The sequence below is a fragment of the Sus scrofa genome, chromosome 14 (assembly GCF_000003025.6).
Source record: "Sus scrofa isolate TJ Tabasco breed Duroc chromosome 14, Sscrofa11.1, whole genome shotgun sequence".
Classification (NCBI taxonomy): domain Eukaryota; kingdom Metazoa; phylum Chordata; class Mammalia; order Artiodactyla; family Suidae; genus Sus; species Sus scrofa.
This window is the reverse complement of record NC_010456.5, coordinates 96,167,254-96,182,714: the sequence shown is the minus strand read 5'-3', so window position 1 is coordinate 96,182,714 and position 15,461 is coordinate 96,167,254. Positions and strand designations below refer to the sequence as shown.

Genomic DNA, 15,461 nt, shown 5'->3' with positions numbered 1-15,461 from the left:
AATTGTGGCATAGGTACACAGAGCAAATAAAATACATGAATAAATATGCAGAAATGTGCTTGAATCTTAAAAAAGATAAAGATGAATGACAGCAAAGACTAAAGCATTCATGCACTATAATTCTGTTTATATACATTAAAAATACATACAAGTACACTTTTATTTACGGATGCTTATTTAGTTGGTAAATCTTCAACAGAAAGCAAGAAACTCAGAGTGGTTAATTGCAGGTAAAGGAAAGAGATTACAACTAGGATGAAGCATGCAATGGCTTTTCCTGGAGATGCATTATATCCTCAAATTATATTTATGTTTACAATAACCTATTAAATTGGGCATTCACATTTAATCACTTTGTAAATATTACACATTGTTTTCTTAAAGTTTAAAGGAAAAGATTTACTCTCAATAAAAGGCTTCAGAAACAGTTGGCATTCTTTCTGTAAAACTCAAAATTGATTGCCAAGTTTCTTCCTCAGTGAGGCAGTAAAGTCAATGTAAGTAATTGTAGTGAGCTATAACATTTGTGGAGAAGGATAACCGAAACCAACGAAAGTGAATAGGCCATGAATTCTCATCAGTCTATAAAACAGAAGTGCAATTTGTATAAAGTTGGATCTCATAAATAAGTAACGTAGCATTAAAGGCACAGAAAGATGAATGGAACAGGGGTGTGTGAGGCAAAAAGAGCTGGTATTTCTTCTTAGACACATATGAAATAATGTACATGGAGCATGTATTTTAAATGGATGAGTGAAAACCACAATTCTAAATATGTGACCAAACAGGCTGGTTATGTGTTTTCCTCCTTGTAGTTTTCTTACACCTGGAAATATCTTTTATTATCTTCTCCTGGCCTTACAGGTGGTACTTTGCCTGGTTCTAAATGTAAATTTCAGTTGTTCTTTGCATTAACACTGCTTTTAAAATCAACACTATGTGTACTAGTCTCATGTTGAAATTCTAAAAGTAGACAGATTTCCAGTATCAAAACTTTTACTCTATTTATCAAGATAACTTATTTACTTGTGTGTTCATGTGTGAAGGAAGGTAAATAGGTACTTTTAGATGGTGACAAATATCATACTTCTCTTTCTACACCATTTATGAATCTTCAGTGGAAAATGTAATTTTGGATAAGTTTAATCTATTAGGTTCAGTTTAATTCACCATCTTCTAAGAACCGAACATTAGGCTAGATAGCGGGGTTTCCAAGATCAATATGAAACAGTCTCTGCTTTCAGGAAATTTGAATAAGTGGATACTTTCAATATACTTTGGTAAGTGCCAACAAATAGTTGTGCACAGTATAAGATGGGCCATGAGTATGGGGCATTTAAGGCATAGAAAAGTTCAGAAAAGCCTTTTCTGAAAGAGATTATGTTTGACTAGAATTTCAAGGATGACCTGTCTAAATAAAGCATGGAGAAAGAAGAAATTGGGGTAAAGGGAGTGAGCAGAAGCACACAGACCTGGGAGAAATCCAAGATACACATTATTAACAACATTAGTATTCCTGGAGGTGAAGTCATAAGAGTAGAGGGAAGTGTGTCCTGTTGGCTGCACTGAGGGATACTTCCTGCTATTGAATTATATTTATTAGAAACATCACCAGCAGTTACACTGAGGATAATTATGAGGTTTGCTAAGATTAGTATCAAGATAACATATTAGGAAGTTGTAACAATAGGCCAGGTGACAAATAGTAAGAGTCTAACTATGGTTGTTTTTGAGAGGCGAAATTTGAGAATAACTTGAAAATGTAAAATTATCAAAGATTGATGATTGACCTGACATGGATAGTGAGGAAGAAAGAGAAGCCTGAGGTGGCTCTCCAGTGTGGCTTAACTGAGATGCAGAATTCAGGAAAAGAAACTTTTAGTGGGGAAGATGAAAATGAAGGTTTATTCTTAAACATGTTAAACCTCAGGCAACTATAAGTCATTGAAGTGTATTTGTTTTATAGATAAATATCTATTGAGTCTGTAGATTAAAGAAGCAGGAGTTGCTAAAGATATAGCTGTGGGAGACATCAGAATTTAAATGTAATTAATTATTCTAAGCAAAGTAAGCTAGACAAAGACAAATATCATATGACATCACAAATATGTGGAATCCAAGAAAAAGATACCAACAAACTTTTTACAAAAAAGAAATAGACCCACAAACATAGAAAACAAAAATATAGTTACCAAAGTGGAAAAAGGGTTTGTGGAGCAGATGTTAGTTATTATACATGAAAGGGATAATCAATAAGATCCATAAACCTAGGAGTTCCTGTCATGGCTCAGTGGTTAAGGAATCTGACTAGGAACCACGAGGTTGCGGGTTCCATCCCTGGCCTTGTTCAGTGGGTTAAGGATCCAGCGTTGCCATGAGCTGTGGTGTAGGTCGCAGATGTGGCTCAGATCCTGCGTTGCTGGGGCTCTGACATAGGCAGGCAGCTACAGCTCCAATTAGACCCCTAGCCTGAGAACCTCTATATGTCGCGGGAGTGGCCCTAGAAAAGGCAAAAAGACAAAAAAAAAAAAAAAAAAAATCCTTAAACCTTAATGGAAAAGAATATAAAGAGAATATATATATGTGTAACTAAATCACTTTGATATACACCTAAAAGTAACAAAACATTGTATATCAATTCTTACATGTCCAAACTCAAAGTCACCATATGACATACATTAATTATGTGTTCCTTTTTGTATACTGGTTATACCTCAAAAAAAGCTACAGGCCCATGCATAAGTATCTTTTTTTTTTTTTTTTTTGGGATATGACATGCAACAGCTTGATGTGGGATCTTAGTTCCAGACCAGGGATTAAACAAAGGCACAACAATGAAAATGCCAAGCCCTACCCACTGGACCACCAGGGAACTCCCAGATGTATCTATTATAATAGCTGAGAGTAAGACTGAAAACTAGTGAAATGGTATGTCCCAAGTAAATATTATAAAAATGCATGCATACAGTTTTCTAATCCACCTATGAACTGTTAATAGTACATCTGAAAGATCACCTGGTGTCAAAAATATTCACAAGCAATAGATAAATCTCCATGGTAAATATCTATAGGTAATAGCATTAAAATGGACATCATCAAGTTTTCAAATTGTGTGGGCTTCTTTCCTCTACTTGATTGAGTACAGTGTTTGCATTCCACAGTTTGACTTGACTAGAAAACCCATAAAAAACCCCACTTGTGGCCCACTTAAAAAAGAAGTATTATAGTTTTAGGCACTGTTGAATGTTACACTGAGCTACAAAAAATAAATAAAACACCGTAAAGCTCCCCACCTTCATTTAATTTTTAGAACCCCACACAGAGGGATGACAACTACATTAATCAGAGACAGACCACTGAGGTTCAGATTTATTTTGTTTAACATTAAATTGTATAGTTGAAGGAAATATCAGTTTCTTTTTTAAAATGACACCATCACTACCCTTCTAAACACTGCAGTTTACTAATGATTTTAAAATTGCTTTAAGGGTTTAACACTGAATCACTACCACTTCATCCTTGCTGAGATTTAGCATGTGGATCTCAGTGGAAATACATTTGTGTTTCAGGTTAAGTAAATTCAGCTTGTTTTGGTTTAGAATTGGAAGAACATTTTGTTGACGCAGAGCTCTATTTTTGTTACTTCAAGCTAAAAGAAGTCAGTTCAGCATAAGAATTTCTACAAGGCATTAATTGGGAGTTTGTTGGGAAGAGGCTCACTCTGTACTGTATATAATACTTAGAAATTTGTTTAACGTTAACAGCTAATGTTGTTTCAAAGTATTCCTTCTCTGATGCATCTGTATATTCATGCCCAGGGATACTCTTAAAATCTGAGATGAGGAATTGAAAAAGAATTCTGGCCTCTAAGAAATCTCTCAGTGAGATGCTACCAGGAAGAAGAAACACCTCTGATATAAATTCCAAGGTGTCTTGCCATTCCCCTCCTGCTCTCCCCCAACCTCCACTGACCTGAAACATGCACACAGAGTGATGAACTGAAGCATCTACTGTATCCAGTGGTCAAAGTAAACACACCCTCTAATTCTTAGACAAGTACACAGGAGGTCTCTTTGTAACCCTGTATCTAAGACAGTGTTTATTGAAATAGATCTTCCTTTATCGAATCTTCACTCTCCACCCCAGACTCAAGATTTAATCTATCAGGCATTAGTTAGGGAAACAAATGAAAATGCCACACACCATATTGGACTATGTATCATGATTCCCCACTTCTGAAGACCTGGGTTCATCCTGGGACCAAAGCCATCAGCCTGAATCTTACTAATGAGGATAACTTATTTGCAGCAGTCCGTCAGTTTTAGGAATAAATAGGCTTTGGGAGACACATCCAAGCAATTTCCCAAACTTGTCAAAACTTCATAATCCCAGCCATAGACCCAGCTTTACCCTCAACTATTTACCCCATTTAACAGTAAGTAAATAGATACATGTACACATTTAAAAAATTTCTTCTCTATTTCATCTCTCCCTCTCCCCCCATCCCACCCCATCTTCTGCTGGGTATATCTTTCCAACCAAGGATTTGGGATCAACTTAGAATTCTGCAGTAGCTGGTGTGAGACCTCCTATTCTGAGACACACTCTGAAAATGAACTATCAACATACTCACAGGACAGAGTCAGAACACACATACAGACTTCCTATCTCCTATGAAAACTATGTCTAGATACTCATGTTGCAACAGAAGAAAGGGTGGGGGAAAAAACTGTAATTGCAATGTATACATCTAAGGATAACCTGACCCCCTTGCTGTACAGTGGGAAAATAAAATAAAATAAATAAAAATAAATAAATAAATAAATAAATTTTAAAGCTAAAAAAAAAAAAAAAAGAAATACTGTGAAGGGTACTAAACAAAACATTCACTGACAAGTACAGTCCTTTTATCAGCGGCTATTTCATTAAGCCTTCCTGGCCTCTATCTGAACTCATGCTTTAGCTAATTTTCTAGAACTTCTCCAAACAAAACTTCCTCTATTGTCATCTATATGTTACGACTGTTGTACCATCGACATACTCTTATTCGCACATTGCCTCTTCAGCTCCATTCTGTCTTGTATCACATCTGCTTGGTATCTTTCTTTCCTTTTTATTTTTCAACCCATAATCTTACTAATTTATTATGTTAATGCAGATGATATATTTTTTCCACAAATCTTAACATTGCCACCTTAGGCCTTTGTGGGCCTTTTTCATTCTTTTTGGTAAATAATCAACATGACATATTTGATATAGAGACATAGAGTTTATTCTTACAGTGTTTGCTAGGTTTTATTCTGTGTACATCTTTCCCCCAACTGTACTGCTACTACTCCTATTTTGAGGATATAAAGAAGATTCTCAAATTTAACTCTGGTGTACTATATCTGTGTTTAGGAAGTTTTCCATTAAAAAATCAAGTTTACATTTTAATATGCTGATAAAACTCTATGCTCTGTATAATCCATAAATATTGCTTCAGAAGTATTATCTATTTAATAAAGTTTATTACTGCAATACTACTAAATAAATAAAAAGTAAATAAAACATTCTTCAGCATTTGAACTCAAATATTGGATTATTCACCCTAAATCATCATTTAGAACAAAACCTCAAGGTTGGTAACTTAAACTGGATACAGGAACTAATCACATACATTTCGGCTTTAAGTGTGTGTGTCAAATAGTTTGTGGTGACAATTAAAATTAATTTTATAAGTGGAACATGAGCCATTCAGTGAAATTAATGTTTTATATAATAATCATTAGGTAGCAACGGGAGACCATTATGGTGCATCAAAATTCCATTCTATGAACATTACAACTTCTCTAGAACTGTGCAGAATCAGTTGGATGCACCTGTTTTGGATGGTTTCCTTTTGCTTTGTCCTTTCAAACTCATTTTCGTTTTCTCAAAAACATGTTATTGCCTTAAGACCAGCACAGTTGCTGCTTTATTACATTATGAGGCTGAGATCTATATTTCAATTTTTAATGCTGAAAAATTATAGAAACCATTTCTCATCAAATTTAAGAACCAGAAGACTTACAGAAAGCTTAATTTTATATTCTTTCAAAGACAGAAATCACTAGGAAAAGTGGCAAAAGTAAGTTGAGAAATGAAAAATAAAATCAAAAACTAATCAGCATGTCTACTTATGTGTTATTAGTTGTATATACCATATGGGTTTTATTGCTCCAATGCTGAGTAAATTAAGAGAACTTGGAAAGATAATTTTCCTAAATGATTTCAGTACCTGCTTATTTTATCTGATAATTTTTCAGTTTTCATCAGTGGGGCATCCTAGAGTGACAATTGTAATTTAATTATTATTATGATTAAACTATTATATTAGTTCAAGCTTCAATGTCTAGGCTATTATAACTGCCTTCTAATTCAGTTTTCTGAATTTACAGTCTCCCATTACAATCTACTCAGGAGTAATCTTTATAAGATAAAAATCTGATGATGCCATACTTCAGACGCTCTAGAGGTCCCCCAGCCCACCTTCTACAACATGGCATAGAGTATAGCATATCTTATTTACTGTGATTATGACAAGCCAAATGCTCTCATCTGTCTGTGGTTTTTCTTGTGCAATTACCTTTCCTTACACATCTTCCAACCCCTCCCAACTTCCTTCTCACCAGCACTCATCCATTGTGAGTCAGCCTCAGCATTGCCCCCTTTCCGTTTTCTGCACATGTCCCTCTTATAGATTCACACCGTTTTACTTGCTGTAACAAACGCTATTAGTGCCCCATGCATGTCTACTCTCTGGCCCTCTTCCACATGCCAGTATCTGCAGTCTTCCCAAATGCCCTTATACTAGCATTTCAAGGAGCTGCCTGTTTGCTTGCTCTGGAGGCAGAAAATGCTAAAAATTTCCCCCCTGCACAGCATCACTGACCAAGAACTCTAAGGTTTCAGCGTGTAAATTTACCAGTTCGATCACTTCTGAGGATCAGTAATTCTAGGGAATATGTTTTATGCTATTTCCCAGAATTTGCTCTTGGGTGAAGCTACAGTTCTTTTAACGACAGCTGGTTGCCAGCAATTCCTTTTTGGGCTGCCTTCTCTGCATTACTTCCCCACTTCCCTCTGAGCATTACTTGAATATTTAAAAATAACCATTTATACCTGAATCTTTTGTCTCCAGGTTTTTTTCTTACAGAATCCACAGTAAAAATTTTGACACCAGAGGTGTTGTGTGGGTTTCTGGAGTTGAACAGTTCACTGGCCGCATGGCATCCAGACCACGTGGCATGTTGTAACAGCACAATTACAAGACTCTCCCATGTGGTGAATTGGGATGGCATAAAAGCATAGGGGGATGAATGCTTTATTAGTCTCTTCAGGATTTGAGAAAAATATTGATAATGATAATGACTGTGGACTTGGTAGTTGCTGCAAGTACTATCAGTGACCTCAGGAAGAAAAGAAAAGAAAAAAAAAACAAAAAAGATGGGCTCTAACTAGCTAATCAATATCTCAGAGTCACGCTGGGAATGTCAGAAGGTCTCCCTCCATGACAGCATCTAAAGAAATGCTGCTCTTTTAAAGCCAGAGAGAATATTGAACAAAAAGCAGACCTTTTGTTTGATTATAATAGTACTCGAACTGTAGAGAAGATTTACTTTAAAGCACCAGCGTCCTCTTATAAAACTCAAAGCCTTACCAGGATAGAGGTAGGATCTTGAACCCAGACTTGGATACCTGGAGGACTTACCTCTTACTGGAGGCAATTCTTTCCTTGCTGGAGACCACACAGCTGCCTCATCTGAAGTAAACGCTTTCAAATATATGTATTTTCCCCAAAATTTTCCCTCATCTATCGTTTCTAGATCACTAAATATGTTCAAGACCAGGCAGGACCCAAATGAGATAGTATTATTTCTGATTTAAGAAAAATGGGATTATTCACCAAAAGAACAGTAAACACTGGCTAATTTGTCCAATTAGGAATTAAAAGAACATGCCTAGATGAATGTTGATTAGACTGGACAAAACATGTGTCTGAAATATAAGGTATATAGCAGATGATAAAGATATGTTATACAACCAAACAAATTTACATCTAAACATTTGTGTTTTGAGGTACGCATCTCCAAATTTATACTTAATAGTATAGCTAATTACATACTTCTCTAAAAATGCATTCCTATAATTCCAGAAAATAAAAATATATATTAAATAAGAAAATAATACTCTCAAATGCATCTATGTTTAAATTATACAATGGTCATAAAATGTAAATCAATAAGCTTAATAAGTTAATCTAGATAGAAAAACTATAACTTATTAAAAAATCTTGAAGGATATCCAGCACAATGATCACAAATGAATGCATTTTATTGCCATCTTGCCTTACACTCAAATAACCTTGTTGATTGATTTCAAATAATTCTGATGTTCCATTATTTAACACACGGCATTAGCTAATCTCTTTTCAAATTAATATGTAAGGAGAGTATTCACCTAAAAAATACATTTAAAAATACATGTAAATATTCCACTCACCCTTACTTGACCCACAAAGGCATTGGCTTCTTCTTCTACCACTGACAGATTTCTGGGCAGATAGGGATCAAACACTGGAGCATTGTCATTGACATCTGTCACCACCACATTCACTGTGGCAGTTGAGGTCTTAAAAAGCAAAAAAAAAAAAAAAAAGATTAAATGTGAGAGGAGTTATTTTTATTTTGATGTTATTTAACTGGTCATCCCGGCATTTGTCTGTCTGAAAGGCAACTCATTACTATTCCCATTCCTTACCTTTCCAAAAAAGTCCAAAAAAAAAAAAAAAAAAAAAAGGGATAAAAAGGGAGGAAGCTTGCAATTTTCAAATACCTCAAAAAACAGATGGAAAAAACAAATGATGATATTAAAGGGCAAATATCTTCTTGAAAATGTCAAGTATTTCCTGGAGGCTTACTTTTAGAAAGTGCTTTTTTACCTTTATCTTGTTCACATTTTATGGGTAGTAAGCTTTTGTTTATACACACATGCACCCCTTTTTCTCTGAAATGTAACATTTCTGTAGTTTTTATCACTTATATCATGTACTGTTTAAAAATATAACTAGTACATTATAAAATACCATGGTATGCCAAATAGATATTTTGGGGTAAGCAAATACTATCAGAAAATACCACATTAGTAATTTTCTAGGTTCATATCTAAACCAAGAGTTTGAGGACCATACACGATTAATCAAATGATTGCCTTACGGTTTTACAGCCTAAGGAAATGGTAAGCAGGTAGCCTTATGTTCTACTGGCTAAAAGGTAAACTCTTTGGCTTGCTGCAACCTGAGAACATCCTGTAGGTCAATGACTTTTGCACAATCAAGGAACATCTTCATATGTGACTCAAGCTGAAAACCACTCTCTTTAATCAAAACCTGACTATAGCACAAGCCCTCTTCAGCTATGTCACAGTGTGGGGCAGTTCGCAAAAGGCTGAGACCACAGTTCGAGAAAGAAAGGACTCTAGGCTGGAAAATGAAAAATCTAAACAAACAAACAAACAAACAAACAACAAAAAAAAACAAAAGGGAGTTCCTGTCATGGCACAGTGGAAATGAATCCGACTGGGAATCATGAGGTGGCCGGGTTTGATCCCTGGCCTCGCTCAGTGGGTTAAGGATCCAGTGTTGCTATGAACTGTGGTGTAGGTCGCAGATGTGGCTGGGATCTGGCATTGCTGCGGCTGTGGCCTAGACCAGCGGCTACAGCTCCGATTAGACCCCCAACCTGGGAACCTCCATATGCTGTGAGTGCAGTCCTAAAAAGACTCAAAAAAAAAAAAAAGAATAAAGAAAAATCTATTATGCTATATTCAATATTAATAACATGTAAATAAAAATAGGAAGAAAAAGCAGGATGAAACAGTCATGAAAGAATTTCTTAACTTTCTTTTTAAAAAATACAAATGTGATTTGTCCTAATCTGTAAGTGATGTGGGGTGAGAGACTAAAAAGGTGAGCATCAAGAAGTGATTTAGAGGAAATGAATCTGAGGAAATGTTTCAGCAGTCATGGGGCCAAGAGGTTAAAAGCTGGATTTCCTAGCTGCTAAGGAAGAGAGGTGCTGGTAAATAAACACCCAATCCTTTCTGTTGCAATCACTGAAGTTCTATACTCTGTGAGTAATGCTGCATGAGGTCTAGACCAGGTAGGTCTTATCCAGATTAAAACCCAGTACTCATACTCTGATTAGATTAAGGTGATCTGTCTTTCTTTTAACAGAAGGATGTATAAATCTTATTTTGAGCAATATAATTTTACTCCAAGCCTTTATAATTTTTCATATATAATGTCCAGCAGTCATTTAAAAATTACCATGCATAGCAGGACATTCCTAGGTATTTATAACTTATTTATTTTTGTACTAGCTACATCAGTAGATCAATGGGCATATTTTACAAAACTTCATACAGACAGCTATGATAATTTATTCCTTGTGATGTGTACATATTTCTGTACTTAAAACTGCAATAAAATTTTTATTTAAAGAATTGTCAAAGACTAGCAGAACCGTATTGTTTAGTCAAAGCAGGAAACAACCTAAATGCCCAACAATACTAGATGGTTATATAGCATGCTGTGTTTTATGCATACACTATCATACTAAGAATGTACAAACTACTGTTACAAGTAGTCACATAAATGGATTTCATGAAGGTAAGGTTGAGTGTAAGAAGCCAGACGTAATGCAGTACATACTGTACGATTCTAAGTACATACATGTGAAGTCACGATAGCAGGGATCACTTTTGTGAAAAAAGTGGAATAGGGACTGGTAGGATCATAAGGCTGGGCTTCTGGGTCCTAATTAATTTCTATTTCTGGATCTGAAAAGTGATTATACAGGGGTGTTCACTATGTTAATATTCATTAAACTACATGATTTATGGTTTGTATACTCTTCCTTGCACATATCTCCATGAAATCATTTAATTTAAAGGATGCATGTACATCAAAATATACTTGCATGTAGGTGTACTGGGATATGTACAAATTCAAATGTTATCTAATTAGATGAAATACAGATTATTTTATTGTCTCCTTTTAACTTTTATATATTTTTCCAATTTTTGCTGAAAGGGCTACTTTGCTTTTATAACAAAAATCAGTTTAACAAAGGTTGTATCTTTAAAAGTTGTGTTAGAGTGAAAACCAGTACAAAGATGTGCCTTTATAGCAGCAGTCATTCCTATTCTGCCTGAGGGTGAACAAGACATTAAAATGGACAGCCTAGAGCCAAAATCTAAGAATAGCCACACTAGGGTTTGCTGACCTTCCTTCCAACTGCTTGCATAAAGTGCCAGTCTATCTGTATTCCCCTGTCAATCTATTGTACGGGTGTCCAGCCTGTTCTTTAAAATTCTGATTCTTGACACCATGGAGTGGATGTTTTCAGACTATTCTGTGTCCTCAGTCAAAGGCTGTGGTCTATAACTGGAAGATATAAGAACTGGGTCACTAAGTGAACTAGGAACAACAAGGTCACCATTTCTGTGTTAGCAGGGTCTGAAATTTAAGGACTATGTAGATATATTTCTCCATATTTTAGCGAATTGTACATGAAAAGAAGAATGTCCATGTCTCTGGCAGAAATGTAAAGTAATAAACATATGTAGAATAATCTCTAGCTTATATATTTCTGGAAAAGTGGTCTGAATTTACTTGCATCAGAAACACTTGGTTAATTGTTAAAAATGAAGATTTGGGGGCTACACATTAGAAACTATTGACTCTATTCTGCAATATTCAAATTATCATTTTGCAATTTGTTTCACATAAATTGTCAGCAATCCTTTTGATTTAAGAAAGGTCCATCTACCTGGGGTCTGTGCTCATTAAATATCTTTTGTAAAACTTTTGATTACTAAAGTTAAAGGGTTAATTTTACTATAATTTTACAGAGGACGAAATCTAAATGTTTAGATAAGAAAAGTGCTATCAAAATATGAGACTATTATTACTTTGTAATCATTTTCTTCTTCAAAAACCCACTATCTGTGCCCATGTATCAGTTCAGCCCCAAAATTATATAAATGATGAAATTAACTGAGGAATCTTTTGTTTGAAAGTTAAGCGTTTCTTTCTCTACTGGTATTATTAATACAAACTTTTGAAAACAAAACAACTTTAAAGGGTTAGAATTTTAATGCTGAATAAGACATTGGTTATAAGAATGAAAAAAATGGGGATTTAGAAATGCTAAGTGATTTGCCCAAGGGGAATTGATATTAACAGGTATTGAATAACGGGGAAAAAAAAGCTCTAAACCACTAATTTTAATATAGAGCTAATTTTCAGCTTTTGATGTGGACAAAGCCATAATTAGCAGATTGCAACTATGCCAGATAGCTTAATATACTATTTCTTTTCCATCTTTATTCTTGTGTAAAAAATCTTACTTTCAAGGCCGGAGGTAAAAGGTCCTAGCTAATATTACTTCCATTAATTTCTGATTTATAATGTGACATATCTCAAAGCTATGTTATTATGTTTTTTTCCCAATTCTAGTGCTTGACCTGAAACCTTATTAATTTTACTCTAAGTATACTCCTTACTCTATGCTGAATGATTCCTTCTATTTAGAATTTTCCCACTCAGTTATTTCCTAGCCAAGTTACCCATTAACTTTCATCATAAGTCAAAGTTTTCAATTATTTTCTTCTTGAGATTCTCACTGACTTCTTTACATATATCTTACACAGGCTTACTGTGTTAAGGGCATAGTATATGTAAAAATTAATCTCAGATTTTATTTTTATTCACTTGTCTAATATTTAAGAGTCCTCTATAGGCCCCACTATTTACTAAAACTGTTATGTATATTTTATGTTCCATGTATAACTGCTTATTTAATGTTTGAAAAATGGCTAATAGCTTATTATAGGCAGATTATAATTACCAAATTTAAAAAATAATCCAAGCCTATTTTTCTATTTTTTCAATTAAGATCACAAAACTGTCTATTATCAATTTTTTGTTTTGATCATGATAAACTCTCAAGAGTGTTCCTCAAATAAACATGAGGAGAGCATTATATGTCCCCACTGGGCTTATTTTATAGATCAAAGAAGTCATTTCAAGCAATCTGGAGATGTACTGCTTTTGAACTGCGTGAGTCTTGCCTAGAAGTTTATATTGAATTTGAAATTATTTCCAGAGAACAGTGCTGAGTTGGTCCATAACCACTTGACTAAAGACAGAAGCTACACTATGGCATAGAAATGATTGAAAAAAACAGTTCAATAAAGCATTGCCAACAACTGAAATATTACAGTGCTTAAAAATCAGAATGATGGCAGTTGTGAGGTCGATTAAATAAAATAATTAAATCATTTTACAAAACTCCTGGATGATTAAACAATTTATTCATCATTTTTTTTAAGTACCCAGGAAATAAAATTTATCTTTTCTAGAATTAGAGGATTGGTTAAACCACTTCAATTAGGAAGGACTAGTCAGGAATCCAAGTGCTATTACAACTAACCTGTGGAATCAGGCAACTTAGTTTCCTAATTGCTTCAAGATATTCATGCACACATTCCTTTCTGCCCATCCCACCCGCTTCTACCAAAAAAGTGACATTAAAGGAAATAGAGTCAACACAGTAAAACTGTAGGGACTGTCCATTGCTGAGCTGGTGATGGATACAGTAGAAAACTTCTTAGACTAAGTCAGGTTTCATTTTCCCCATAAATTGAGTAAGAATGCTAATCCCAAGTACCTATTCTGTCAAGTCCAAAACTTCGTCTCCTGTTTCAGAGTATAGATATGTCCGGTTAAAAGAGCCCACTGGAGAAGAGACACTTTGGTAGTTTTAAGCAGCTGCTCCAGGTGAAAAATGGTTTAATTCATGAATTCATGGTTGTAATAAATTGTTGTAGAGTGTAAAACTACAAGGCTCTCCTAAATTCTTTAACACTGGTTTTAAAGCCCTTTCCCCCAAGGAGAGTACTCACCCCATCCGGACGGCCATCAGAAGCAGTGACAATCAGAATGTAGCGATCAGTGCTTTCCCGGTCCAGTGCTTTCCCTAAGGTTAGAATCCCAGTACTAGTGACAGAGAAAACAGATAAACAAATGAGGCACAAAAAAGATTATGTCACAGGGAGTCTTTCTACTACTGTGAACTACTTTTGATAGGTTTTTTTCCCCCTTCAGCAAGCATAGCTTGAGTATTTAAGATGTATGATTGAGGATTCATGTTGAAAACTGAAAAAGGCTTTTAAGGCTGTTGAGCTTCTTAACAAATAATAAAAAATTGCCAGACTGAATGAGACAACGGAGTTGATCCTCTAGACTCCAATAAAATAAAATATGCTTAATTCTTTCCAGGCAGAAAGATATCTATCTGGTTTGTGATTACTTCAATGATGCAAGAGTCCACTTATCTTCAGCAGCTTCATAATCCTTTGAGTAAAGAAATGATTTCTTAAATCTAATCTATATCACCATTCCCATTCTTTGTCACATATGCATTCACTATGGAAATGCAAATGTTTAAATTTCATCTTTGATAAATCCCAGAGATTAAAATGTATTTTTCTTTCTTTTCAAATTTCAAAATAAGTAAGGCTTATTGAATAAAATTAGAAAATATACAGTGGAATATTAAAAACTTTCATAGATATTATGGTTATTTTTATAATATTTATTTATTTATTGTCTTTTCTAGGGCCGCACCCATGGCACATGGAGGTTCCCAGGCTAGGGGTCTAATCAGAGCTGTAGCTGCTGGCCTATGCCAGAGCCACAGCAACACAGGATCTAAGCTGTGTCTGCAACCTACGCCACAGCTCACAGCAACACTGGATCCTTAACCCACAGAGCAAGGCCAGGGATCGAACACCTCATGGTTCCTAGTCGGATTCATTAACCACTTCACCATGACCGGAAATTTTATTTTTATAATATTTCTTTTATTCTCTAACCATATTTAAATACATTATAATTTCTTTCAAAAGAGCAATCAGGCTGCATATATTACATTCTTTTTAAGATAATATAATTTTATAAGCATTCATTCTCTCATTTTATAATCTATAAAAACAAATTCTTTTCTTGATACATTAACAAATTTACCATTTTGTCCTTCTTTTAAAATGTAGATCTTCCTTAATTTAAGTTTCATGTATGATGGGAGATGAACTGCCTTTGGGAAAATTCTCATACTTAGAATGTTTTTAATATTAATTCTTAATTTTTTCACTGTTTAGAATAAATACTTTCAGACATTTAAGATTTTATTCTCCAATGTAGTTTGTTTTATAAGAATTTGGTCACTTGCAATGCTCTTTAAAACAGGTTTTACATTTCTGTCTTAGATATTACAATCTGACATTGTACATGACTTTTTTTGGGGGGGACATGATATGTAGCAGCTTGATGTGGGAATCTCAGTTCCCAGACCAGGGATTGAATCTGGGCCTCA

General features: G+C 34.7%; 1 protein-coding gene across 1 annotated transcript in view; it reads right to left on the bottom strand.

Moving 5' to 3' along the window:
- Positions 1–15,461, bottom strand: part of PCDH15 (protocadherin related 15) — an 857,865-nt gene that overhangs the window by 205,318 nt on the left and 637,086 nt on the right. The window contains 2 exon segments of the mRNA XM_021073535.1: positions 8,524–8,652; positions 13,990–14,083. Of these exon segments, the coding sequence (XP_020929194.1) occupies positions 8,524–8,652; positions 13,990–14,083 (223 nt within the window).